At 54.6% G+C, this 26,861-nt stretch overlaps 1 protein-coding gene across 1 annotated transcript; it reads left to right on the top strand.

Moving 5' to 3' along the window:
- On the top strand, positions 2,912-26,861 carry SEC14L2 (SEC14 like lipid binding 2). The gene is made up of 12 exons (XM_018060983.1): positions 2,912-3,123; positions 5,254-5,329; positions 10,122-10,165; positions 10,512-10,571; positions 11,108-11,296; positions 14,472-14,567; positions 14,705-14,765; positions 15,174-15,257; positions 19,118-19,224; positions 19,312-19,451; positions 19,599-19,768; positions 25,238-26,861. The coding sequence occupies exons 1-12, from the start codon at positions 3,070-3,072 to the stop codon at positions 25,366-25,368; spliced, it is 1,212 nt and encodes a 403-aa protein (XP_017916472.1). The 5' UTR covers positions 2,912-3,069; the 3' UTR covers positions 25,369-26,861.

The following is a 26,861-nucleotide window of genomic DNA, read 5'->3' as shown; positions in this document are numbered from 1 at the left end:
GGAGCCTTTCTGCGCATGTGTGGTCAGGGAGGTCTCCTGTCTTCAAGAACGAGAAATATGTGGTCTGGGCAGGGTCCAGCCCCCTCGCTTTAATTGTCCCGCTATTCTGGTCTTGGAGTTTCAGTTAATAGGGAATGAATCTCCAACTTCCTTACCCTGGGGGGAGGGGAGGCCCATGTACCTCCTGCCCCACTAGGACTGCCTGAAAACGCCTTGCAGGGGTGGGGATGGGGGCCTCTCAGCCGCCAGGCTGGACCCAAGACCTTCACCTTGTGCCCAGCTGCACACCTCCACAGCGGAGGCCATGCCAGGCGCAGAGCGAAGTCCTCCCACGCGCCTTTCAGAAGCCTTCTGCAGCCTGCCTCTGCCTTCTAACCCAGAGAGCCGGGGGCTGTTTGCTTCCCACTCTCCCAGTGACAGCTCAGAGGTGGCAGGGCCTGGCTCTGGGCCCCTGTCTGCGTGAATTCCAGCCAGCAAAGGGAGGGTGCAACTCGCCAGGCAGCGGGCAAAGCTCTCCTCATCAGTCACGCCACTGATGCCTTTGGGGGCAGGCCAGGGCCTTTTCGGGCCTCAGTTTCCACAGCTGTTACGTCAGGTGAGTTACTTGCTTGATCCTTGAATGATCTATGTTTAAGGCTGCATCCCCGGGCTCCCAGCTCGGCGCCCATGAGAATGTTCCCCGCTTTCACTCATTCGCTCTCTTAGTATTCATTCATGGAGCAGCTCCCGTGTGCAGCATGCTGTGCGGGGGAAGGGGCTTGTGGGGATTCAGGGGTGAGTAAGACAGGGTCCTGTTCCCAAGAACTCCCGGTCTAACGGCACAGATGCCCCTGAGCAAGGCCACATCAAGGTCCCGCTGGGCTTCCCAGCTCACGCCTTCTCTCCTCTCCTGTCTGGTTGTAGCCATGCTTCCCACCTACCACCAAAACTTTGTTCGTGCCATTATGCCAGCATGGAATGAATCTCCTTTCCATTTCCTTCCACCCCAGATCTTCTTTTAACTTAAAAGTTTAATTATTTGGCTGTGTCAGGTCCCGGTCGCGGCACGTGGGGATTTCATTGCGGCACGTGGGCTCTCTAGTCGTGGTGCACGGGCCCTGGCGCTCACGAGCTTAGTTGCTCACACGGCACGTGGGATCTTCGTTTCCCTACCAGGGATAGAACCCAAGTCCCCTGCATTGCAAGGCAGAGTCTCAACCACTGGACTGCCAGGGAAGTCCCCCACCCCAGGTTTTTAGGGCCCAGTCCAATGTTGCTCCCTCCATGAAGACTTTGAGGATGCTTCCAACCCAAAGTCAGGCACTTGCTGGCTCTCTTTGGGACATTTATCTCGCCCTCGTATTCTAGTTCCTTAAGGGAGCCTGAGTATTAGTGATCCGTGGCCCAGAAGATAGGCCCAAGTGCTAGACATCAGGGTGTGCGTGTGTGCATGCTAAGTCACTTCAATCTTGTCAGAGTTTGTGCAACCCTATGGACCATCGCCCGCCAGGCTCTTCTGTCCATGGGATTCTCCAGCAAGAATACTGGAGTGGGCCGCCATGCCCTCCTGCAGGGAATCTTCCTGACGCAGGGATCGAACCTGGGACTCTGGTGTCTTCCGCACTGGCAGGCAGGTTCTCTACCACTACCGCCTCTATTGCCTGTGTGTCATTTGGGGGAGTGCAGGATGGCACCCTACTCATTTCAGCATCCCCAGAACAGCACCAGCGCCTGGCACGCAGCAGGGGGAAAGAATGGCTGTGGCATGTGACCCGCTGCTACCCTGGCCGTAGGGTTAGTGTGGGGGAGGGGGAACCCGGGCAGAGAGGGAGGTCTGGTGAGCTTGGAAAGTAGGAAATGGCTTCAGTGTATGGGGAGGGGACATGGCAGGATGGTCAGATGGCTTCTGTCCCACAAGCCAGGCTTGCAACTACCGGGGGAACCCACAGCTCTGGCCTCTGGGTGTGGGCGGGGGAAGCAGATAAGCTTTCACTGGGCCATCGGCTTTCACTGTCGTTTCCTCCATGTCCACCCTGTATCCCCACCCCAAGGCCAAAGCCTGGCCAGGAAGGCATCAAAGGCAGGCTGAGTAGAGAGGATGAGGGCGGTGGTCACAGAGGGGACCCCTGGGCTAAGCACTGCGCTCAGGGCATTATGTACGTTAGCTGGCTTTATCCTCTCCTGCTGACCCGAGGTCCAGATCATCCGAATCCATTTAGTGAACGAAGAGGCTTGGATTCAGAGGTGAACTTGCTCCCCGAAGTCTCATAAAAAGAAGGGGAAGATTTAGGATTCAAACCCAAGATCTTCTGATTCCCAGAGAGGAAGCACTCCTCCATGCCAGCGGAGGGTGCCAGCACCTTGCGAGCCTCTCGGAGACCTGAGAAGGTCAGGAGCAGAGGACAGGGCCCTGGGTGGGGAGATGAGGTCTGGGCTTCCCTACCCTTCAGACTGCCTGCCCCACAGCAGGAAGCAGAAAGGCTGTTAACTCCTGCAAGGCCCCCAGTTGGGTTGGCAGCAGTGGCCCCAAATCCATGGCAGGACAGGAGGCGGGCAAGGACCCTAGAGAGAAAAAGCCACTGTCCTGGAGGTGATGGCTAGTCTTAGGGGACCTGGCCCCCCGAGACAAGGGCATCAGGCAAGCTCCCTCCCGGGTTGGCGGGAGAAGTCTGACACCCTGGGGACCTGATCTTACAAGAAATCATTAGATAGTACTCAGATGCGGTCACACGGCCCAGAGAGCTCAGGTGTCTCCTCCAAGGTCACACCGAGAGCTAAAGGTAAATTTGGGACTGCAACCCAGACTTCCTGCCCCACTGCGGTCCACCGGCCTCGGCCCCGGGTGGGCACTCGCGCGCACCCTTCCCGCCCAGGTCTCGGCTTCAGGAGGGCGGAGGGGACCCGCCTCGGATGCTCCCGCGCCCGGCGCATCGCTCCCTACTCCGCCCCTTGGGATTCTTTAAGAGGCGGGGCTTGGCCGCCACACGCGGCCCGGGCAAAAGGCTGGGACTCGACTCCGGCGGCGGCGGCGGAGAACGCGTCGGTGCTCCATCTGCTGCGGCAACCGCCGCGCCCCGAGCCTGAGCCACGATGAGCGGCAGGGTGGGCGACCTGAGCCCCAAGCAGAAGGAGGCGCTGGCCAAGGTGAGCCTCGCCCCGGCTCGGGCGACGATGGCCGGCTCCTCCTCCGGCGGCGGCGGGGGGCCGGGGAAGGGGCTGGGCGGGGGGCGAGCGCGCGTCCGCGGGCGGCCGGCGGAGGGAGCGGCGGCCGCCGCGCCGAGCTGCCCACGGCCGCCCAGCCCCGCGCTCCCTGGCTCCCTCCGCCGGCCGAGGGGACCCCGGGGAAGTTTGGCCGCCGCGGCCCCATCCCCGGGCGAGTGCTCGGCGCTGCCACCTGGGAAAGAAGTGGTTGCTGGGGAGCCCAGGGAGCCAGCTGGAGGTGGGGGCACGAAGGCGACGCGGATTCGCAGGCACTGGTAGCCGGGCCCCGGGGGCAGGGGCAGGGCCCCAGGTTCCCTTCCATTTCCGGGAGGTTTTCCTCTGGCCGAGAGGGGCAGTGAGTGGCACATGGAAGGGGCCTCCTCCCGAGGGCTCCTTGGGAGACTTGGATGGTTTCTGCTCTGGCCCCGAGGCTGTCTGCGACCTTGGGCACAAGCGGTCCTTCTCTGCTCGCTCCTTGAGGGAAGATATTGAGGAGTTTGCACCTGCTGGTGCAAAGCCCGGGATCCTACCAGGGCCAGACTGAGTTGGGGTTAGTTTGAGCTGAGACCAGCTCCTCACCCTTCACCCCAACTCCCCTGCCCTGCCACCCAGCCCCCCGCCCCCCGTCCCCCCCCCTCCCCGCCTGGGGACTCCGGCTGATGCTTTTCAGGAGGCAAGGAGGTAAGCCAGGCTTTGCCTTGGTGCCTGGGCAGAGGAAGGGAACAGCAGTTTCGGAGCCCCACCCTCTCCCACCAGCTGCCCTTGGGAAGAGGAGAGAGTGGCCATTCTTGGGACCGACTGGGTCCAGCCTTAAGGGCTGGAGGCTCCACAGCTGGGCACTTTTCCACTGCTGAGAAACTGGGGGAGGAGGGTTGGCAGGTGCCTCCTGCCAGTAATAGTGGGGCCGGGGCATCAGCCCCATGAAGGTGTCGCCATGGGCCGGGCCTCCCCATCCCAGGAGGCTGGGGGGTAGGGAGGTTTCAGATATTACTGCTGACCTGCAGGGGAAACCAGGCAGAGAAGGGATTAGGTGGTGATTAAGCTAGGAACCGGGGGCTGGGGAGGGTCCTTGGTAAGGGGTGGCGGCACGCCAGAGTCCCTGGGGTTCTGGGAGCTGTCTGGGGGCTGGGATGGTTTCAGTCCCTGGCTGACCCCAGCAAGGGGCAGAGGTGGTGGGTCCTCATTGGTTCGTCTGTGGCTGCCCCATAGGTCAGTGACTGGGAGCAGGAGGCCTGGGGACAGAACAGGACGAGGGGGCGTGCTCACAGGGTTGAGAGAGGTGGGATGTGGGCGTGGCCATCCTTGGGGTCACTGTCCAGCTCCTGTTTGGCCCTCGCCGCCCTTTCCCCCTTTGTGGCTTCTGCCTGGAACTGCTCCCTCCACCCGGATTGCTGCCTCTGGAGTCCTTCAAGCTCAAATGCCATTATTATATGAAGTCATATGAGACACCCCCCCCTTCCTGGCCCCAGTCAGAATCTAACTCTACCCTCTGCCCCCCAGCACGTTGCTCAGCATTCCATCGCTAAAGGGGGAGACCATGGTGGACAGAGTGCCTGCTCTGGCCTGGGACAGACTGGGGGGTTTGCTTACCAGCTCTGCTGATTACTAGCTGTTGACCTTGGGGCCGTCACTTAACCTCTCTGGGCTCTAATTCCTTCCTCTGTAAAATGGGAGCAGTTATAACGTCTAGGGACTCTGAGTGAAGCGTGAATCAGTGCCAAGTTCAGTGCTGGGTGCACCAGAAATGCTTGGTAAACAGATGCCTACGGTGGCACACCCCAGGCTGTCTGCTGTGACAGTTATCTAGGGACATGTCTGCCCATCGGCCACGAAGGAGTGCGTAAGTGCCTGCAGTCAGGCCGGGGCGGTGTCGTACTTCCTGCCCACCTCTTCCTGCTACCCACCTCCCACCAGCACAACCCACACAGGGTCCCGAGCCGCCCAGGTGCTCAGCCTGTGTCTGCAGAGTTTCCCTGTACTGAGCAGAGGCCCAGCGAAAGCCTCTATGGAGAGCCCCGGGCAGAGGGTGGTCAGGGTGGGACCTTCCGCTCACCTAGCTGCCTCTCGATGCAGTTTCGGGAGAATGTCCAGGATGTGCTGCCCGCCCTGCCGAATCCAGATGACTATTTTCTCCTGCGCTGGCTCCGAGGTGAGGGGAGAGGGGCTGCAGGAGGGAGGCTGGGCGAGATGCTTGCTCTGGGTCACAGAAATGGCACCCTCTGGGAACCCTGCCCCTGGCGTGCTCAGAATCTGGAGGATTCAGCCTTTAGAACCAAAAGGGTTCTTGGCTATTAGATAATTTCAACTCTCCTATTGGATAGTATTGGATAGATAATGACACTGAGGCTCAGAGAGGTTGAGGTCACTTGCCCCAGGTCGCACAGTGCTGAGCTGCAGGCAGAGGACCAGAACCCAGGTCGGCTGGCTCCCAGCCCTGTGCCCTCTCTGTCCACTGGATGAACACACTCTGCCGATGGATGTGGGGAAGCAGGTTGAGGAAACGCCGAGAAAGGCCCCACGCTGGTGGGAAGTTGGAGGCAGAGCCAAGTTCGGAACCAGAGTCTTGGCCGTGGGAACGGCAGGCCGCCTGCTGCCAGAGGTTCGCGTGTCATGAGGGAGGGGCAGAGTGTGTGGGGAAATACCATGGGTGGCATTCAGCCCAACTTAGGTTTACAAAACTCCCCTCAAGCCACCGTCTGGTTCCAAAGCCCTGAGATCTCTTCTGGCTCTGCCTGGCCTGTACCTGGGCCAGGGGTGAACCTCCTCCTCAGCTCCTGTGTGGGAGAGCGGGACGAGATCGGGTGTCCCGCCCACTGCAGGGTGGGACATGTGGTGCTGTGCAGGCGGTGGGGAAATGTACACGTTTCCGCTAGCTTCGGAGTCCAGCTCAACCCCACGCTGCAACTCCTGAAAGCTTTTCTTTCTTCTCCTCTTCTGTGATTCAAGTCAGGTGCCACCCTCTCTCTCAATTCTTGTGACATATTTTTCTTTTTCTGCCTTTGTAGAAACTTTATCGCCAGACATAGAAATAATAGAGAACATTTCTCTGGGTTATTTTAGCGGAGATTAAATCGGGACCCAGAATCATGGTGGTTTAGTTGCTAAGTCGTGTTCGACTCTTGTGACCCCACGGACTGCAGCCCACCAGGCTCCTCTGTCCATGGGATTCTCCAGGCAAGAATACTGGAGTGGGGATACAGAGTCGTAGCCCCCAGTATTAAAGTTAAGTCCTGGCTGATTAGTTGTTCATAGACACAGGCACGTACGTCCCCTACGAGTCTTGGGACAGGCGGAGAGACATGTTTTTCTGTTTCAGTCCAAGAACTGAATAGCTGGGGCACTCTGGAGAGGCCGCTGGCAGGCCTCCCCGCCCCGGACAAGTGCCATCAGGAGAGCCCCCTGTGCTTCAGAAAGTGCCACTTGCCCTCCCCCGCAAAAAAGCTGTGAACCGCCCCCTACCTGCGCCCACTCAGACGGGGTGGGGGCCAGCGAGGGGGGGTGGCAGTGGAGTCAGTCCAGAGTGGGAGGATATTCTGGCCCAGCCTTTACTGAAGGGCTGCAGCTAGAAGGGGGTGGGTGGGGAGAGTGGGCCGACAGCCTTTACTGAAGGGCCAGCTGCTCGAGGATCAGACACACCTCCCAGCTACCTTGAGGGGCGGAGATTGTGGTTTCAGAGAGCCGTTGAGGTGAACAGCATCGCAGCTCTCTTTTATCTAAGAGAAACCAGCAGCTGGTTTCCCAGGCACCCCAACCCCCCAGTCCTGGGACAGCCCCTGTCCCTCTCTGCAGAAAGAGAGGAGTGCAGTCATCCTCAGTTGCCAGATGAGAAAACTGAGGCTCAGAGAGGGGAGGGCGCTTACCTGAGGGCACACAGAAAACGTGAAGCAGAATCAGGGCAGCAACCCCAGCCCCTGGTCCCCAGGCCAGCACCCTCTTGGGCCAGCCCGCCTCTCTGCCCGGCCAAGCTCAAGCTCCGCCTCTTCAAACGCAGGACGCATCTCCTCTGCACATCATTCGTGCCCCACATTTTCCTGGGCAGGAGCTCAGGCCTGGTCAGACTCTACTGTGAATTTCAACTAGGCTTTTTTTGTCCCCTTGTTTTTCTTTTCCTTTTTTGCTGTGCTGTGCAGCATGCAAGGATCTCAGTTCCCTGACCGGTAATCGAACCCGAGCCGTTGGCAGTGAAAGCTCAGAGTCCTAATCACTGGACTGCCAGGGAATTCTGCCCCCCCCCCCACCTTTTTAAAAAAAACTTTTTTCTTTCTCCTTTTCATTCTAAAGAAAACATTTGCAAGACATCTGCCAGCCAGATGTCTTTCTCTAGCCTTAGGTGTGAGAGGGCTTACCCGACAGGGCTCAGCTTTCTGCTGGCCCTCAGACCCTCACACATCACTCTCTCCCCTACCACCCACCCTCCCCTCCCCAGTTCTGGGCACCTAGTGAGGAGGAGGGTCAGATGGCAAGATAAAACCAGGAGGTGGAGGAAACCTGTGAGCCCGGCAGGGCAGGGCTGAGCCTCCTTGTTTCCCAGGACTAGGAAGGGATGAAATAAGAACCCAGGACTCCGGCTCCCAGGCCCATCTTTCTGGCAGTGCCCTAAGCGTGCCCTGAGCTGCCCCCTGACCAGGGAGCAGAAGCCCCGGGGAGGCCTCAGGCCCGTACTGCCAGAGGCAGTGGCAGCCTGGGGAGGGCCCTCAAAGACCCTGAATATTGGGCCTGAGCCACTAAGGGTTAACTGGAGAGCTTCACTGAGATAAGGGGCTCACAAGTCACTACCACTCCTGTTCCCCAGGAAGATGACTTCACAGTTGGGGGTTCCCTCCCTTGCCTGGAGGATTCCCACTTTCGGGTCCGACTGCGTCCCCCCGTCATGACAGCGTGGTGCCTTGTGTCTTCCAAGTGCTTTTTAGCTCATTGGGTGATTCGGCCAGAGATGCTGCGATATCTTGTCCAAGGTCAAACAGGAAGAAGGCGGAAGGGCTGAGATGCAAACCCAGATCGTATTCCTCTGATAGCTGCCCACCCCCTACTGCCATGACGGCACGTGTAAGGGGACCACGAGCGGGAACTTCCCCAGAGCCAAGGCTGCTCATTTCTGCAGGCGCATGTCTGGCCCAAGTGATGGGCGTGGCTTTGGGCATATCTCTTGTTGCATCCTTTGGGTGCAGGAGAGTGGACTGTGTTTCAGGGCAGCAGAGTCAGGGAATGTGCCCGGCCGCTCCCGGAGAGCAGCGATTAAGGGGCCGGTGGCGGTCCAGAGGGCAGCCTGTCTGGCCCCGGTCCCGGGGCTGTCAGCAGATCTGAATGTCGATGTGACCCACAGAGGACATCGAGCTGGGAGGGGCAGTTCATAGGCCGCATGGCAAAATTGCTCACAGTGTGGCTCTCAGAAGCTCTTTAAGAAATGCAACGTGGCTGACCATAACGAGATGAAATCTGATAGGGAGAGATCCAGAAAACCGCCTCTCAGCCTGTGGGATAGAGGCTTCTCAGTAGCCCAGGTGAAAAGGATTTGGGGGTTTCAGTTGACAGGAAGCTTCACTTGAGTTAAGGACCTGGCCTCTTGCTGAGGAAGTTCTTAGGCTTAATTGGAGAAGGGTAGGTAACACCTGTGCTCTGGCCCACACACACTAGGAGAGGTGCTGGGAAACTGGAAAACCTCCAAAGGGAAGTGGATGGACTTGACACCAAGCTGTGCCGGATGGTTAAAGGATCCATGATGGGCAACATGTTGGCAGGCGGAGATTCAGGATGGCAGAACAGAATTTGCTTGGAAGGGTTGTCACGTGGCTGAGGAAGTACCCCCTCCTCTCTGAGGGTCTCTGCAGAAGGGTCTCTGCTCAGAACAACAGTGAGGGCCAAGGGCATGTGGCTGCCCGGATTGTCTGGGAGCAGGTGGCCTTGGTGGGCAGAGAGGGGTTTATGTTGAAACGTGAGCAGGACAGCATGTCGAGGTTTGTGCGTGAGATAGAGTTGACCCAGTTCAGTTCAGTTCAGTTGTTCAGTCGTGTCTGACTCTTTGTGACCCCATGGACTGCAGCACACCAGGCTTCCCTGTCCATCAGCAACTCCCCGAGCTTGCTCAAGCTCATGTCCATTGAATCAATGATGCCATCCAACCATCTCATCCTTTGTCATCCCTTTCTCCTCCTGCCCTCAGTCTTTCCCAGCATCAGGGTCTTTTCCAGTGAGTCAGTTCTTCTCATCAGGTGGCCAGAGTATCGGAGCTTCAGCTTCAGCAGCAGTCTTTCCAATGAATATTCAGGTCTGATCGCCTTTAGGATGGACTGGTTGGATCTCCTTGCTGTCCAAGGGACTCTCAAGAGTCTTCTCCAACAGCACAGTTCAAAAGCATCAGTTCTTCAATGCTGAACTGTTGACCCAGGGGAACTCTGATTCTGAAACTTTCTGGGAATCCTGGGAGGAGGAGGGTCTTCTGTCCCCATGGGGTATGCGTGGGTCCTTTGATGACTGGAGGCTCATCACCACCACCCCCATCCTACTGGAATGGACTGCCAGTCCTGCGCCAGATTACTGGGCAGCTGTATTCATCTTTGAACCCAAGGTCAGTTCTTACCACAGAGTGTTAGACCCTGCAGGAGATTAGCTTTTTGGAAGGAGAAGGCTAAATGATAAGGGAGTCCAGGGTTCACTTTTCCTGAGAGGAGATAAGATTCTTCACTTGATTGCATCCACTAGGAGAGAACTCTTCTGACCCTGAACCTGCAGGGCTGCTCCCATCTGCCCTGAGCCTTGACCTGCTCTCCCTGCAAGCCCAGGGGTCGAGGTGCTCCCCAAACCCTCAGTGAATGTCTTCACGCCACCTCCGCATGCGGGGTGATCTAAGAGTCCCCAGGGCCCCAGCACAGGAGCAGGAGAGTCTCTCGGTCTTCAGTGCCCAGGCTACTGGCCTAACCGTTGTTCACGTTTCCCTGTTGCAGCAAGAAACTTCAACCTGCAGAAATCCGAGGCCATGCTCCGGAAGGTGAGGCCCATTTGTCTCTTCCATTCCTGCCCGTCGGAATCACACCGTGCCTGGACTTCTGTCCAGCCCTCCCACCCTGATCACAGCCTGTACTGCCTTATCCTGAGAGACAAAGTGCAATCCCTTCCCGAGAAGCAGAGCTTTCAAAGTTCTGGGCCAACCAAGAATTACAGTCTGTGCTGCTGAGACCTTGGAGAGAGGCTCCGCCTTCTCTTCCTGCCAGTGGCTTTCTCGTGACTTACCTGTGGCCCGTGGTCTGCTCGCGCTGTCACCGTTGCCAGGTGCCTATTACAGGCGGCCCTCTCCCCTGGCCCACTTTTTTAAAGTCCCAATTATGTGTTTGCAGCACGTGGAGTTCCGGAAGCAAAAGGACATTGACAACATCATGAGCTGGCAGCCTCCAGAGGTGAGGACACATTATCCCGCCCCACCCCATGTGAGGAGGCCGGTTACAGCCATAGCCTGTATCCTGTGTCCACGGGGCTGGATACAGACGAAAGGTCTGACGAGGCTGAAAGCTGACCGATGGCTCAGCGTGTGAAGAATCGGCCTGCAGTGCAGGTGACAGAGGAGACTCGGGTTCTGTCCCTGGGTGGGGCAGATCCCCTGGAGGGGGAAATGGCAGCCACCTCCAGTATTCTTGCATGGAGAATGCCGTGGACAGGGGAGCCTGGTGAGCTACAGTCCATGGGCTGTGAAGAGTGGGACACACCTGAGGGACTGCTGTAGGACAGTACAGTTCCCCACGTGAGGGCTGTTAGGGCCACAGTCCTGGGACCAGGGGCCTGGGGCCTTCAGAGGAAGGGTCTGATGATGCCGAGTCACTGAATGAGTTTCCACTGGCACCCAGGGGAGGATGAACCCAGAGGAAGGCCCTGGACACGGGGAAGGGGTGGCTGCCCTGGGCCTGCTGACCAGGCGGCCCCCTCTGTCTTGGCCCAGGTGGTCCAGCAGTACCTGTCAGGGGGCATGTGCGGCTACGACTTGGAAGGCTCACCCATCTGGTACGACATCATTGGTCCCCTGGACGCCAAGGGCCTGCTCCTCTCGGCCAGCAAGCAGGACTTGTTCAAGACCAAGATGCGGGACTGCGAGCTGCTGCTGCAGGAATGTGTCCGCCAGAGCGAAAAGGTGGGGGCCAGCATGGCCGCAGAGGGGTTTGCCCGGTGGAGTCGGTCACGCCGGAGCGGGGATGTCATCTGTGGCGTGAAGCGCAGCCATGGGTGGATTTCATTGACCAGTGAAATTACAGAGTTTTAGGGACTGACCTGTGTGGCCAAATTTCACTTTTTTTCCAAGTAAGGACTGAGAAAACACTTAGCAGCTATTATTGCCATAATTAAGCCCCAAACTATAGGGAGGGTGTTGTCTCAGAACAGAGGGTAGAACTTCAGGACTTGCCTGGCAGTCCAGTGGTTAAGACTCCCTGCTTCTACTTCAGGGGGTGGGGGTTCGATCCCTGGTCAGGGAAGTTCAGCATGGTGCAGTGAGGGAAAAAAAGAGACAGTCCTTTTATTTATTTTTCTTTCTTTCTCACTTTTTAAATTATGAAAGTATGATGATACATGTACAGGAGACTTGGGAAGTACAGAACAAAGTCACCTACAGTTTCACTGTATATTGCAATTATTGCTTTAAGGAGATAAATTACGATTTTTAGTTAGAATTTCAATATCAGTTCAGTTCAGTTCAGTCGCTCAGTCATGTCCAGCTCTTTGTGACCCCATGAATCGCAGCATACCAGGCCTCCCTGTCCATCACCAACTCCCGGAGTTCACTCAGACTCACGTCCATTGAGTCAGTGATGCCATCCAGCCATCTCATCCTCGGTCGTCCCCTTCTCCTCCTGCCCCCAATCCTTCCCAGCATCAGAGTCTTCCAATGAGTCAACTCTTCGCATGAGGTGGCCAAAGTACTGGAGTTTCAGCTTTAGCATCATTCCTTCCAAAGAAATCCCAGGGCTGATCTCCTTCAGAATGGACTGGTTGGATCTCCTTACAGTCCACGGGACTCTCAGGAGTCTTCTCCAACACCACAGTTCAAACGCATCAATTCTTCGGCTCTCAGCCTTCTTCACAGTCCAACTCTCACATCCATACATGACCACAGGAAAAACCATAGCCTTGACTAGACGGACCTTTGTTGGCAAATTAATGTCTCTGCTTTTGAATATGCTATCTGTGTTGGTCATAACTTTCCTTCCAAGGAGTACGCGTCTTTTAATTTCATGGCTGCAGTCGCCATCTGCAGTGATTTTGGAGCCCCCCAAAATAAAGTCTGACACTGTTTCCACTGTTTCCCCATCTATTTCCCATGAAATAATGGGACCGGATGCCATGATCTTCGTTTTCTGAATGTTAAGCTTTAAGCCAACTTTTTCGCTCTCCTCTTTCACTTTCATCAAGAGGCTTTTTAGCTCCTCTTCACTTTCTGCCATAAGGGTGGTGTCATCTGCATATCTGAGGTTATTGATATTTCTCCCGGCAATCTTGATTCCAGCTTGCGTTTCTTCCAGTCCAGCATTTCTCATGATGTACTCTGCATATAAGTTAAATAAGCAGGGTGACAATATACAGCCTTGACGTACTCCTTTTCCTATTTGAAACCAGTCTGTTGTTCCATGTCCAGTTCTAACTGTTGCTTCCTGACCTGCATACAGATTTCTCAAGAGGCAGGTCAGGTGCTCTGGTATTCCCATCTCTTTCAGAATTTTCCACAGTTTATTGTGATCTACACAGTCAAAGGCTTTGGCATAGACAATAAAGCAGAAATAGATGTTTTTCTGGAACTCTCTTGCTTTTTCCATGATCCAGCGAATGTTGGCAATTTGATCTCTGGTTCCTCTGCCTTTTCTAAACCCAGCTTGAACATCAGGAAGTTCACAGTTCACGTACTGCTGAAGCCTGGCTTGGAGAATTTTGAGCATTACTTTACTAGCATGTGAGATGAGTGCGATTGTGCGGTAGTTTGAGCATTCTTTGGCATTGCCTTTCTTTGGGGTTGGAATGAAAACTGACCTTTTCCAGTTCTGTGGCCACTGCTGAGTTTTCCAAACTTGCTGGCATATTGAGTGCAGCACTTTCACAGCATCATCTTTCAGGATTTGAAATAACTCAACTGGAATTCCATCACCTCCACTAGCTTTGTTCATAGTGATGCTTTCTAAGGCCCACTTGACTTCACCTTCCAGGATGTCTGGCTCTAGATGAGTGCTCACATCTGGGTTGTGAAGATCTTCAGTATCAGACTCTTCAAAAACTACTAGAATGAATAGAAAAGTAGAAGGATATGGGTGAAATGGATGGTTTAGTCGCTAAGTCGTGTCCGACTCTTGCGATCCCACAGACTGTAGCCTGCCAGGCTCCTCTGCCCATGGGATTCTCCAGGCAAGAATACTGGAGTGGGGCGCCATTGCCTTCTCCGCTGGTCTCTTAACACTGTGGAATTATGTTAGAAATCAATATCAAAAAAGATTTGGAAATAACCCACATATTTTCAGGTGCAATGTGACATTCATCATGAGAGATCTTTGACTCAGCCATTGAAAGAAGAGGCAGTCCTTTAAACTGAGTGAAGTTCAGCCTTGTAAAAACATACTATGTTATCATTGCTTTTCTCCTGTTGCCCTGGGCACCAGTGGAGTCTTTGTCGGGACCACCCTATCCTTGGACGATTATCTGGGTTCCGCTGGTGTCCGTGAGCTCAGATTCTGTGCTCGCCTAACTCAATTCACAGAGAAGGACAGCTGACTCTCTTATGGGAAAAAGACTGAAGAGCAAGCTGGGGCCGCCACGGTCTTCTCTCTTCCCCTCCTCCTCAGCTATTGTAAACATGCAATCAAATGATGTGATAGGTTGGGGGACATTCCAACAGTGTCACTGAGCACCTAGTGTGTGCCGAGGCGTGGAGAGAAGCGTTAGATGGGGATGCCCCTTTAGGGCTCCCGTTGGCCGGAGAGCATCTGTGCCTGCAAGCTACGTGGCCACGTGGAGCGCAGAGGAAAGGGGGCAGCCACCAGGTCAAACTGCAGAACAGAAGGGGCCTCAGATGTCATCTCCGTCTACCCAGTCATTTACTGGACGAGAGCAGGGCGATCTAGACGGGAAGGGGGCCTTGTCTAGGCCACAGTTCCGGCCTGGGGGTAATTATCTTGATTTGGAAAACTCTAGGTCTGGCCCTGCCCAGATCTGGTTGCCGTGTGGGTGCAAGGCACAATCAGTGTCTCCCCTGAACCAGGCTGGCCTTCGGTGTGTGTTTCTGGGGGCGGGGCCGCGTGATGTGACTTTCTGCTCTTGTGCCCCTGCAGATGGGGAAGAAGATAGAGACCACCACCCTGATCTATGACTGTGAGGGCCTGGGTCTCAAGCATCTCTGGAAGCCGGCCGTGGAGGCCTATGGAGAGGTGAGGGCCAGGGCTGGGGTGGGGTGGGAGGGTGAGAGATCGGGGTGCTCGGAGGCCCTGTGGGGTGGGGGAGGCTGGAGGAAGCAGAGCCTCTCTCCTTGGCACTGAGTTCTGAGCCTGCTGAATTCTTTCCACAGTTTCTTTGCATGTTTGAGGAAAATTATCCCGAAACGCTGAAGCGTCTTTTTATCGTTAAAGGTAAGTTGGGAACTACCTGTGATGAAGTCAGATGGGAAGGAGGGGCAAAAAATGGTCCTGGGACAAATTCGGGGGAGAATAAAATCAGAATGAGCCAAAGGTTGGGTGGCGGTCTTGGGACACGTTTCAAAGACTGACCTGTGCCTGCGCAGACGGCTTCATAATTGGCACGGCTTTCAGTGTTTACATCCTTGGAGCCTCCCAGCCTGGTGAGGAAGTTGGAGTATTCCCCCCGGTACAGACGGGCCAGCCGAACCTCACACAGGCGGCCTACGTGGGCTCCAGGGTCCCGGGAACGCATGGCCCGACGCTGGGGGCCGTGATGGACGTGGTTAGGGATGCGGGGGGTCCTCACGAGGCCATGGTTAGGGATGCTTTGGGGCTCACATGGCCTGGTCTCCGTTGCAGCCCCCAAGCTGTTCCCTGTGGCCTACAACCTCGTCAAACCCTTCCTGAGTGAGGACACTCGTAAGAAGATCCAGGTCCTGGGAGGTGAGTAGCCCAGACTCTGAGCCCTGGCTGCGTGGCAGCAGCCCCGCCAGGGATGGCGTCACAGGGAAGGCCCAAGCCGCCAGGGCCAAGGCTCCCTCTTCTGGCTGGGGCGCAGTGGGACCCCGGGAGCAGGCTGGGCCCCGGCAAGGGGCTTCTTCCTCTCTGTTTTCATGAGAACTCTTCCTGTAACACTCTGGGGAAAATCAAAGGCGAATGAAATGCCAGCCCTCATTCTCAGTGAGCTTGCAATGAAACAGGAGAGGGCCCTTTAAGAGAAAGCTGGGACACAAGCTGGAAGAGGCTCTGGACGCGGCCGAGCAGGGGGTCCCAGGAGCAGAGCTGGCCGCGTTGCACGGGCGCCTGCTGTGTGCCTGGCCCTGGACTCGGTAGGTGTCAAGGCCACAGAAGGAAGACAGAGTCCCTTAAAGAGCTGGTAGTCTCTCGAGAAAGGGAGACACAACAGCTGGATCAAGCGTGAGCATGCATGTGCGCTCAATTGTGTCTGACTGTGAGACCCCGTGAACCGCAGCCCCCCAGGCTCCTCTGTCCGTGGGATTCTCCAGGCACGAATACTGGAGTGGGGTGCCACTTCCTTGTCCAGGGGATCTTCCAACCCAGGGATTGAATCCACATCTCCTGTGTCTCTGGCATTGGCAGGTGGATTCTTTACCGCTGAGCCACCTGGGTAAAACCGCAGCAGTGTATGACGTTACATGTAAAAGGGAGGGGTCCATGGGAACACTGAGTGGGGCGCTCAGCCCACCCAGCCTGGGTAGGGGGCGATGCCTCCCTTAGCTGCAAGCTATGGAGTGAGTCGGGTGGCTGGATAAAGCGAGGCAGCAAGCCGTTGGGCAGAGAGAAGGGCACTTAGCAAAGACTTTGCACACTGTGGCAAGGGTGGTTATAGCGTGCACCGCAGGGTGTGGCAAGAGATAATATGGGGAGGGAGCCGGGTGCTAGGAGCTGGGTGGCAGAGAACCCAGGGCACTGTGCTGGGAAGCTGGGTCTGACTGCAGGCTCCTGGGCACTGGAGAGGAATCTGATCAGGGGGCGGGGTAGGTGCCAAGATCTGATTCTCTGTTGATTGTGAGGGACGAGATACCATTTTTGCACACCACAGCCAAAGTCCACATACCTGGAGTTGAAAGGCTGAGCAGGGCCGGGGGCAGTAGGGACAGAGAGGAGAGGATGGATTTCAGACTTCTGTAGGAGGTGGAACTCAATTGCCTGGAGGTAGGAGGGGAGAAAGATAAACCTGCAATAGCTCCCTGGGGTCTGGCACAAGTGACTGAGCATTGCAGTCCCTTCCACTGGGGAATAGTACAACCAGAAGGAAAAGCTCCAGGTTGAATTTGAGGAGACTGTGAGATGTACAGATGTTGGGGAGGCCTGGGCCTGAAGCCTAGGGGCAAACTCCAGTCAGGAGTTCTGGGACTTTTCAGAAAGAGGGTCAACCCTGAAGGAAATCAACCCTGAATATTCACTGGAAGGACTGATGCTAAAGCTCCAATACTCTGGCCATCTGATCCGAAGAGCTAACTCATTGGAAAAGACCCTGATGCTGGGAAAGATTGAAGTCAAAAGAAGGGGGTGACAGATGATGAGATGGTTAAATAGCATCACCGATCCAATGGACATGAATCTGAGCAAACTCTAGGAGATGGTGGAGGACAGGGAAGCCAGGTGTGCGGCAGTCCACGGGGTTGCAAAGAGTCGGACATGACATAGTGATGGAAGAACAACAAAGATAAAGGCAGATGAGACCTTGAGAAGGAGATGAGACTGCCCGCAGAACAGAGGGTGACGCGTGGTGTATGTCCAGGCTCGAGGGCAGGCAGAGAAAGAGGAGCCCGCCAGGGAGATGGAGAAGTGGTTGGCAGGGAAGCCGGTGGACGTCAGGGGCCAAGGGAAAGTCAAGAGGGAAGATGCTCAGAAATCAAGGCAGCCAGGGACAAGCAGGGGGCAAGTCTGGCTGGAGCATGACGTGGAGTGGTGGGAGAAAAGCCTTGAAAAGCAGATCGGCTTCATGGGTGGCGTAAGGCTACCTGTAGAGTTGAATTTGCTGCTGCTCTGCTGCTGCTAAAGCGCGTCAGTCGTGTCCAACTCTGTGCGACCCCATAGACGGCAGCCCACCAGGCTCCCACGACCCTGGGATTCTCCAGGCAAGAACACTGAAGTGGGTTGCCATTGCCTTCTCCAATGCGTGAAAGTGAAAAGTGAAAGTGAAGTCGCTCAGTGGTGTCTGACGCTTGGTGACCCCATGGACTGCAGCCCACCAGGCTCCTCTGTCCGTGGGATTTTTCCAGGCAAGAGTACTGGAGTGGGGTGCCATCACCATCTCCGGAGTTGAACCTGGGGAAAGGGGAATTCTGAAGGCTTCTGAATGCTCACCTTCAGGCACCACGTTGAACATGGAGGTTTTGCAAACGTGCTGAGGCCTGGGTGTGGCACAGAGCAGTCTGGAGGGCACAGGGCCGCTGGCTTTTGCTGCTGGCTCTGGCGCAATGAATGCTGTCCTTGTTGCCACAGTTCCTGTCTGTAAGATGGGAAGAATCCTCCTGGCCGGATTCCAGCCCTCCAGCTGAGCTGGGGGAAGAAGCAGTCTGAGCGAAAGGCTCTCGATGAGTTTTGGCTTTTCTGTGGCTGCCACCCACCACATGCGTGAGCCCAGTTCGGTTTCCTGGCAGCAGGGCCGTGGAGGAGGTTCAGTATGTCTCCCACCCACACCTGAAACCTTTCAATCGAACCCGCCTTGGGCAGGGAAGGCACGGATCGTCAACAGAGAGGAGGCAGAAATTCACCCTGGGCTGCAGCTTAGCACAGATGGAAGCACCCTGAGACAGGGCACATGTCCCTGGAGTCAGTTAGTCGCAAGTCTCTAGATCCCTGCAGGCTGGGAGCCCCTAGACTGTGCTCGGGGGTTTCCAGGCAGCACTGGCCACACAGGATGCTGCAGGTACCCTGTGACTTGGAGCTGCTGCCTGTGTCTGTAGTCAGCACAGAGAGGTTCCCAGGGTCAAAACACTGTCCTTTGGCTGACACTCGTTTAGGAATCTGAAATGGCAGAGAAGTGGATCTCAGCCTTGGTTGCACTTGAGGCCAACTCTTCTAGCCAGGAAAGGGTTTGATTACTAACATAAGAGAAAAAAACCCAAATCACCGGTTGCCAGACAGCCTAAACAAGAGCAGAAGTGAAAGCGTGTCTGGGGATAAAGCCGAGGGAGCTCTCTTAAGAGGTTAGTCTACAGTGACGCATTCCCTTAGTCATGACTGAGCACAGTGGGTGATGGGGCGCAGGACCCCCGGTCGGGCCCTCCCACCGGTCTAACCAGGGCAGAGCGCGTTGGCTCGGGCCCTCCTGCCTGGCGCGCCTGCCGTGCCCTCTGCATGGAATGCCCTCCCTTTTCTCTGTTCCTTCCTGCTTGCACTTCAGACGTTTGTGTCCCTTTCCTGGGAGTGATAATACACTCTCCTAAGGATAGGGCACTTACCAGTTTAGGACAGACACCTCCTCGAGTGCTTAGTTTACTTCCCTCCCACCATGATCTTGCAAGGCGGCAGGAGGACGTAGGCTCAGAGCAGACTGGCTTGCCTCAGGTTGACCAGCTGGCCAGAGGCCATGGGGACATGACCCTGCTCTAGTTTCCTGGCACAGCGTAGGGCAAGCCTCTGAGTGACAGCCCCTCTCGACCGCCCTGCAGAGCTGCGTGCACATCCTGTGCTCCCAAGGCCCGTGCTTGGTGTGCGGGGGCGCACGGGTTTTGTTCTGCCTCTTGTCTGTAGACTGCCAGGGCTGTGATGAAATCCTGCCTAGTGCTGATCCTTTTCTTTTTTTCCTCCTTCCTTCCCTTTCCTGCTAGCAAACTGGAAGGAGGTTTTGCTGAAATATATCAGCCCCGACCAGTTGCCTGTGGAGTACGGGGGCACCATGACTGACCCTGATGGAAATCCCAAATGTAAATCCAAGGTACGAGCTTCCCCGGGGGGACCGGAGGTGACCGGGGAGCGCCTGGCTCCAGTGCTTGTTCCAGCGCATTCCGTGCCCCGCTTCTAGATCAACTACGGGGGTGACATCCCCAAGAAGTATTACGTGCGGGACCGGGTGAAGCAGCAGTATGAGCACAGCGTGCAGATTTCCCGGGGCTCCTCCCACCAAGTGGAGTACGAGATCCTCTTCCCGGGCTGTGTCCTCAGGTAAGGGCCTGGGCCCTCCCGGGAGACCGGAGCCTGCCGCCCTCGGTGCCGGTCGGCGGGCTGGGGCGAGAGACGCCTCGGTGACAGGACCCTAGAGAGGGCACGTGTAGACGGAATCATGTCTGAGTGGGTGGTTGTCCCCTGCAGGTGGCAGTTCATGTCGGATGGTTCGGACATTGGTTTTGGGATTTTCCTGAAGACCAAGATGGGGGAACGGCAGCGGGCTGGGGAGATGAAGGAGGTGCTGCCCAACCAGAGGTACAACGCTCACCTGGTGCCCGAGGATGGGACCCTCACCTGCAGCGATCCTGGCATCTGTAAGTCTCCCAAAGCCCCTGCTCTGGCTGTCTGCCTGTGAGCTCCCTTTCTCCCTGGATTTAAGCTCACAGACGGTTAGCACTAGAAGCAGAACTCCATCAGTTCCACCCTCTCTTGCATAAGTGAGGAGACCTAGGATGGAGGGGTGAGAGGGCAGGCTCAGGGTGACCCAGCTGGTTAACAGCAGGGTAGGACTCTGACCTGATGCTCCCAGGTAAAGGTGAGTCACAGTGCTAGGTGACTGCAAGGGTTCAGAACGCCTCCTCTCTGGTTCCAGGTCTCCCTGGGACTGTGACTGCCGCTATCAGACATTTCCAGGGGATGCCCTTTCCCCAGACGTCAGAGAGGCAGAACAGGCTGGGCAGGTGCAGGGATCACAGGGTGAGCAGAACCCAGCCTAGACTCTGCTGAGCTTCACTCATCTCCAGCTTGATCAAAAAGTGACCACAGAACATGAACAGGAACTTTACTCGAGGAATGAAAATGGTAACTTGGCACGGGGACAGGTGCCTAACCTCACTTAGCTTTGCAGTATTGATCAAATTCCCTTTGACTCAGCAACTCTACATCTGAAAATTTATCCTACAGAAATATTTATACAAGGACACAAAGATACAGGTATACAGGTGTTCTTAGCAGTTTGGTATACTGACAGTAAGTTAAATGGCTTTATTAAATAAATTATGGTCCATAAATGGCACCCCACTCCAGTATTCTTGCCTGGAGAATCCCATGGACAGAGGAGCCTGGCGGGCTACAGTCCACGGGGTCGCAAAGAGTCGGACATGGCTGAGCGACTTCACTTGACTTCACTTCATACAGTAGAATACCATATCACATTAAAGAGAATAAAATGACATATAAGATATCTGAAACTGAAAGTGAAGTCACTCAGTCGTGTCCGACTCTTTGCAACCCCACGGGAGCCTGTAGCCCACCAGGCTCCTCTGTTCATGGGATTTTCCAGGCAAGAGTGGCTTGCCATTTCCTTCTCCAGGGGATCTTCCCGACGCAGGGATCGAACCCAGGGATCGAACCCAGGTCTCTTCCATTACAGGCAGACTCTTAACATGTTAAAAAAAATAAGGCATGAAACATTCCATATATGGTATATCCTCACTTTGACTAAAAAAAAAAGGTCAAAAGAATTCTGCGGATTCTATGCTAACGCTAGTGGTGGTTATCTCTGGGAACTTAAGAAAACATAGAGGGCTTTTGTTTTTTCTATACTGGTTCTGCAAATACAGTTTATGTTACAAAGAACATGTACTATATTTCTAGGCAGAAAAGTCACACATACACACACAGAAAATCCCCCTCAAATCTCGTTTCCTCTCTGAGCCGAGGGGCCAGGCATGGAAAATCAGTAACAGTAAGGGCTTTGTCATCAAGCTGCAATAGACTTGACCACTGACTAGTCCTTAGGCCAGTGACTTGGCCTCCCTGAGCTTCAGTCCCGATTGCTACAATGGGGACCCCTGCTGATGAAACGTGATCAGGTCTGTCCAGCACTTAGCATCATGCCTGCTGTACGGCACTCAGCACGCCCTGGCCACCATTGTTATTCATCAGGGCGAGACCCGGAGGAGATAGTGCCAGAGAGGGGAGAAGCCCCGCACCCTGTTTCCATGGCAACACCACCTGTTCTGAACTAGTCCCACAGATGTCTCTGTCTCTGTACTTGTCCACACCACCGCCCCAAACCTCAGATCCTGTGTCCTCCCCCGCAGCCCAGGCAACCTCAGTCTCTACCGCCCCCTCCTCACAGATGCTCTGTGGTCTGGCTCCCCGGGGAGGAGAGCTGTGCTTGTTAGCGAGCTGCCGGGTCCTGAGGGAGAAGGCGGTATACCTTGTGCTGCAGCAGCCGTCAGGTGTAGCGCCAGCCTAGACACTGTCGTCCTCAGGGCATAAAGCACTTTGTCCATGCAGGCCTGAGTTTCTTTATTTTAAAGGACAGGGAAGCTGAGGTATAGAGAGGTATACTGTCCCACAGTGTAGCGTGCATAGACACCAAGAGTCAGATATAGGCAAGAAATGGGGCAGGATCTCGTGACCACAGTCTGCCCTAGAGATGGTCACGTGACAGAGGAGAGAGCATGGTCCCCGACCCAGGAAGTCATTGGCCCAGGAGCAGAGCCCAGCCCATTTTCCATTACTGCCCACTGCCTCTCTGTAGTACCACGTAGGACCATGAACTCTTTAACATAATCAGGCTTAGGTTTGCAAATCCCAGATTTTAGTTCCTTGTGGATACGTTGTCAGATGGAGTGTTTACCTGCCTGCGGGGCCTTGACTAGGAGCTTTTTATCATCCGTTCTCAGGAGGCACAGAGCCCCAGCATCCATGCCCCCTGCCCAGGTTTAAAGACAGCGAGGTGAGGTCAGCTGTTGCCTGGGCCATGGCTGAGGTTAGAGCTGAGCCTATGAGAACCCGATGTTAGGTTACAAGCTCGCCTGTGGGAGGTGATGCCTTGGGGGAACCAGGCAGCCTTCTGTAAAGTAAGAGCATAACCACCCAGTGGAGAAATTACAGCTCTGAGTCCAGTGGTAGGAGCCCATGAACCCCTCCCTGGGCTGTGCCGGTTATTTCCCAAGTATACTCAAAGTTTGCACTAATTCCACTTTGTTTTCCTCCCAACTAATATATCCTGAGGCCCTGAGTGTAGAGTACTTGTCTAGGAAAGAATAAGATTCAGAAAAAAAAAAGATCTGAACTCTGTCTGCTGGGAGTGTGCAGTGTGGTCAGAGAGCTGAAACATGTAGGGAGGTTAAACAGCCCAGCTGGGCACCAGGGGACCTGGTTTCTGAGTCCAGCTTTGCAAGTAACCCTCCAGGTGTTTTGAGCAACTGCTTCTGAGTAATTAGATTTTGCTCTTTTTTTCCTTAAAATGAGGGGAGTAGGCTAGAGCAGGAGATCTTAATCGGGTCTGTGGCTCCCCAGAGCAGTGCTTTTAAATCTTAAAGACCAACCATCTCCCTTTTATAATAGTATTTAATGTCTCCCCTACTATCCTGAAATGAAATTCATACATATTATAACCCACCTACACACATAACTAAAAATGTAATACACTCTCCTATCTGGAATATAGGGCTTCCCTGGTGGCCCAGACATTAAAAAGAGACTGTCTGCAATGCAGCAGACCTGGGTTCGATCCCTGGGTTGGAAAGATCCCCTGGAGAAGAGGATGGCTACCGACTCCAGTATTCTTGCCTGGAGAATTCTATGGGCAGAGGAGCCTAGTGGGCTACAGTCTGTGGGGTTGCATAGAATTGGACATGACTGAGCAACTAACACTGTCACTTTAATCTGGAATATAAAAGAGAAATTAAAGGACACTAACTGAGACTCTTTCACGAATGAGAGGGCACGGTTACCCCCAGCACCTCTCTTCAGAATGGTCACTTTCCTCCTGGGAACCACTGCCCCAGAGGGTCCATGATGGGCTCCATGGAATCTGAAATTGTATGCTGTCAGATTCTCAAGGGGATCAGTTCCCCTACAAAAGTGAAGAAGCCCTAGCCTGGAGGATCTCGGGGGCCTCTACGAGTCCGTGAGTACATAATTAGTGTCAAAATGAACCACTGCAATTCATGACCTCCGCTTCCCTCAGGCCTGGGCCTAAGAACAGCCCTTGCCTTGTTTCTGAGGGCAGAATGTCATGCTAGGCAGAGTCGTCTCAGCCCTGGTGCTTGGTCCAAGGAGCTCAAAGACCTCTCCTCTAGCATGACTGACTCTGGCTGCTAAGGCTCTGTCATCCAGGGCAGAGAGGACGTTTCCTTCTTTCCGGAGGCACCACTGGCCCTGAAGAACTCTGGCACAGAGAGAAAATTGATGACTGTTATTACTCAGCCCATACCATGAAGAAAAAGGTGGGCAGTATGTCTGCCCTTGGTCTAAACTATGCATTTTATCCAGGGTCAGAAAAGGGGAAGATTGCATCTCAAGATTAAATACACAGGGTATTTTCTGGCGGGGAAAAGAGAGAAGACAAGGTGCAGAAAGAGCAGAGCTAGTGTTTTGTTTTCCCACCCTGTTCTCTGGAAGGGGTGTTTGACTGGAATGGAACAACTCAAAAAAAGACGGGTTAGATTAAAAGCAGTCTGTTCGTTGGCCAAGGCTTGGAAGCCTTCTCCGCCAACTGCATGCCCATTTTCTCTCTCCCAAGGAAATCACTAACAGGTCTTGTGAATTATCCTACCAAGTATTTTCCATCCCTTTAGGAGCATTACATGTCTCCATAATATACAGGACATGTGCCCACACATACACATTCACAGGAATTAACATCTGTCATTCAGTGTATATTTGAAGGCGTTTTGACACTGTAAAACTTGTCAGTGTAGGTGGGCCAAATAACAAAGACAAAAAAAAAATTTTTTTTGGTCATATTAACAAAAGGGGCTTCCCCAGTGGCTCAGCGGTAACAAATCCACCTGCAATGCAGGAGACATGGGTTCAATCCCTGGGTCGGGAAGATCCCTTGGAGGAGGGCATGGCAGCCCACTCCAGTAATCCTGCCTGGAGAATCCCATGGACTGAGGAGCCTGGTGGGCTACAGTCCATAGGGTCGCAGAGTTGGATATTAACAAAAATGTTGTAAACCGTCTACAGACTATTCTCCAGTTTGTTTTTTTGGCCTAAGGATATATCGTCAACAGTTTCCCTGGTTAATTCTCATGAAGCTCACTTCCTCCTTTTTATCCAGTATAGTATTTCAATAAAAACTTTTAAAGCAGTTCTCCTTTGAACATTTTAGTTTTCCTCATCTTTTATGATTACAAATAGGGGTGCATTGAGCATCTTTGTCCATTTATCTTTCTGTGGGATAACTTTCTGGTTCAAAAAGTTTGCCTAAAAAAAAGGTTGCCTCTTTTACTTTTTTTCAGAAACTGAACAGGATTGGGCTTTCCAGGGCCCAAGTCAGGCAGCAGTGCAGACCAGAGGGAAATTCCAGCTCCATCCCTTCCTCACTGTGTGACAGTGACTTCCTTTTTCTATAAAACAAAACTAATGTTGAACTCAAGAGTTATCATGAGTAATATAGATTGCCAACCCTTTCCTGAGTCACAGGAATAGCCGATGTTACCGTTACTATCACTATACCATTACTATTAAGTATTGCTGCTACTAACTCTGTTCCCCCCTTTCAAGACCCAGTTCACCTCTAACTCCTTTAAAAAGTCTTTCTCATGGTTTCAGGCAGATAGGGCCCCCTCCTTCCAAGCTGTTAACAGATGTGACTGTCTCTGCCACTTACCTGGCACTTGGCATGTTCTTTTTTTTTTTTCTCCTCTTCATGAACATCTTGTAACCCACCTAGACTGGGTTTCAGAAGGTTAAGGACCATTGCTTATGCCACCTTCATCCTCATTACCTTACCACACTGACTTGCTCAGTCAACAAAAATCGCCGTCTCTAAGCCCTGTGGGGACTGCCTGAATGTCTGTCTTTTTGCCTCCCCTCAGATGTCCTGCGGTTTGACAACACCTACAGTTTCATTCACGCAAAGAAGGTCAGTTTCACTGTGGAGGTCCTGCTTCCAGACAAAGCCTCAGAAGAGAAGATGCAACAGCTGGGGGCAGTCACCCCAAAGTAATGCCTCCCCCCACAGGAGGCTTGGCTCCCTCAGTGTCTCCCCCTCAGTTTATGCCCCTTGTAATGGTCATTTTCCCCAGCCTTCAGACACCCAGAAAAACTGGGCTAGAAGAAGGGCCTTGGGGCTGGATCTGGGGAGCCTTCATTTAAGAATAAGAAAGACTGGGAGCGTAGCTGCAGTGGGTCTCCTTGCCTCTCATATTACTAAGGAGTCCCAGGGGTTGGGCACCGAGATAGTATCTGCCTTGTAAACTGTGCCAACTTCATCTGTCCAGTGTCAGCTGAGGCAGGAAGGCAGGTGCCATGGGGTGGCGGGGAAGAAATCAGGAAAAAGGGGAGAGATTGAGACCTAACACTTCAGGGAAGCCAGCTGCAGGGGGTGGGAACTTGCTCCCAAATGAACATGTAAATCTAGATGGTAATGAGGAATAGCAAGGTAGCCAGTTCCCAGAGTTGCGGTGGGGTTCTGAGGCTCTTCTGCCCTTTGTCTCCGAGGCTGGGCTCTTGGCTTTTCCCAGGTCTTGGAAAGTGGCCTGAATCAGCACAGATCTTCCCCTTTAAGGGTGAGAGGCAGGCCTCTCCCTCACCTCGAGGAATTCAGCAATCCCTGGGTCCCGCTGGCTGCCTCTGATTACTAATGATTGTCAGTGACTCAGAGCTTCCTGGGATGGTGTGCTTTGGTACCCAGCCACTGTCCTCCGATGAAAACAGAGCGCAGGGACGTCACCTCCCGAGATCCCAGCTCCAGGAAGGGCCAGAGAGGCTGGTGGTGGGTGCGAGTTGAGAGGCTTCCAACCCCTATTTTTAGAGCCGCCAGGCTTTCATCAAGTAACTCTCCATTTGAGCACCCCACCCAAAAGTGACAGATGGGATCGAGGCAGTGAGGGCGCTGAATCTCCCAGGGTGCCCGACAGCCCACTTCCTGACTGACCTGAGCGAGGCCTTAGCAGTCCCGTCTCTGGGAGGCACATGGTGGGTGCCGCGGGTTCTCGGTGCCTACTGGGGAGGCTTCCACGGCAGGGGCTCAGGGCAGCCACAGATGGCCTCGCGGGCCCCCACCCCCTCCGCCCACGGTGACGAGCGGGGATGGCCACGGTGGGTAGGGGGCGGTTAGGAGTGGCGGGTCGGCGACCAGGGGCTGCAGGTCACAGGCTCTGCGGGCAATCACGACCCTTAACGCAGTCCCACGTCTTCCAAACGAAGGCCAGGCCCTGGGCTGCACAGAGCAGGGGAAGGCTCCCTGCCCGGGCCCTCACTGCCCGGGGCATTCCTTCCCCTCAGAAACCCAGGCCCTGGGCCAGCCTGGGGAGATGGTCTGGCCAAGCTGAGGGAGCAGGAGTAGGGCGGAGGCTGGCGCTGACAGGAGGCCCGAGGCCGCACAGGCCCCAGCCAGACCCCTCAGGAGGACATCCCGACCTTTGTTTACAACGCTCTGTTAGGAAAAGTAACCGATGAATAAAGAATGTTCAACGCGCAGAGCGTGGACGTCTGCGC

This window comes from Capra hircus, chromosome 17, assembly GCF_001704415.2.
Source record: "Capra hircus breed San Clemente chromosome 17, ASM170441v1, whole genome shotgun sequence".
In the NCBI taxonomy this organism is placed as follows: Eukaryota; Metazoa; Chordata; class Mammalia; order Artiodactyla; family Bovidae; genus Capra; species Capra hircus.
This window is presented reverse-complemented; position numbering and strand designations above follow the sequence as displayed.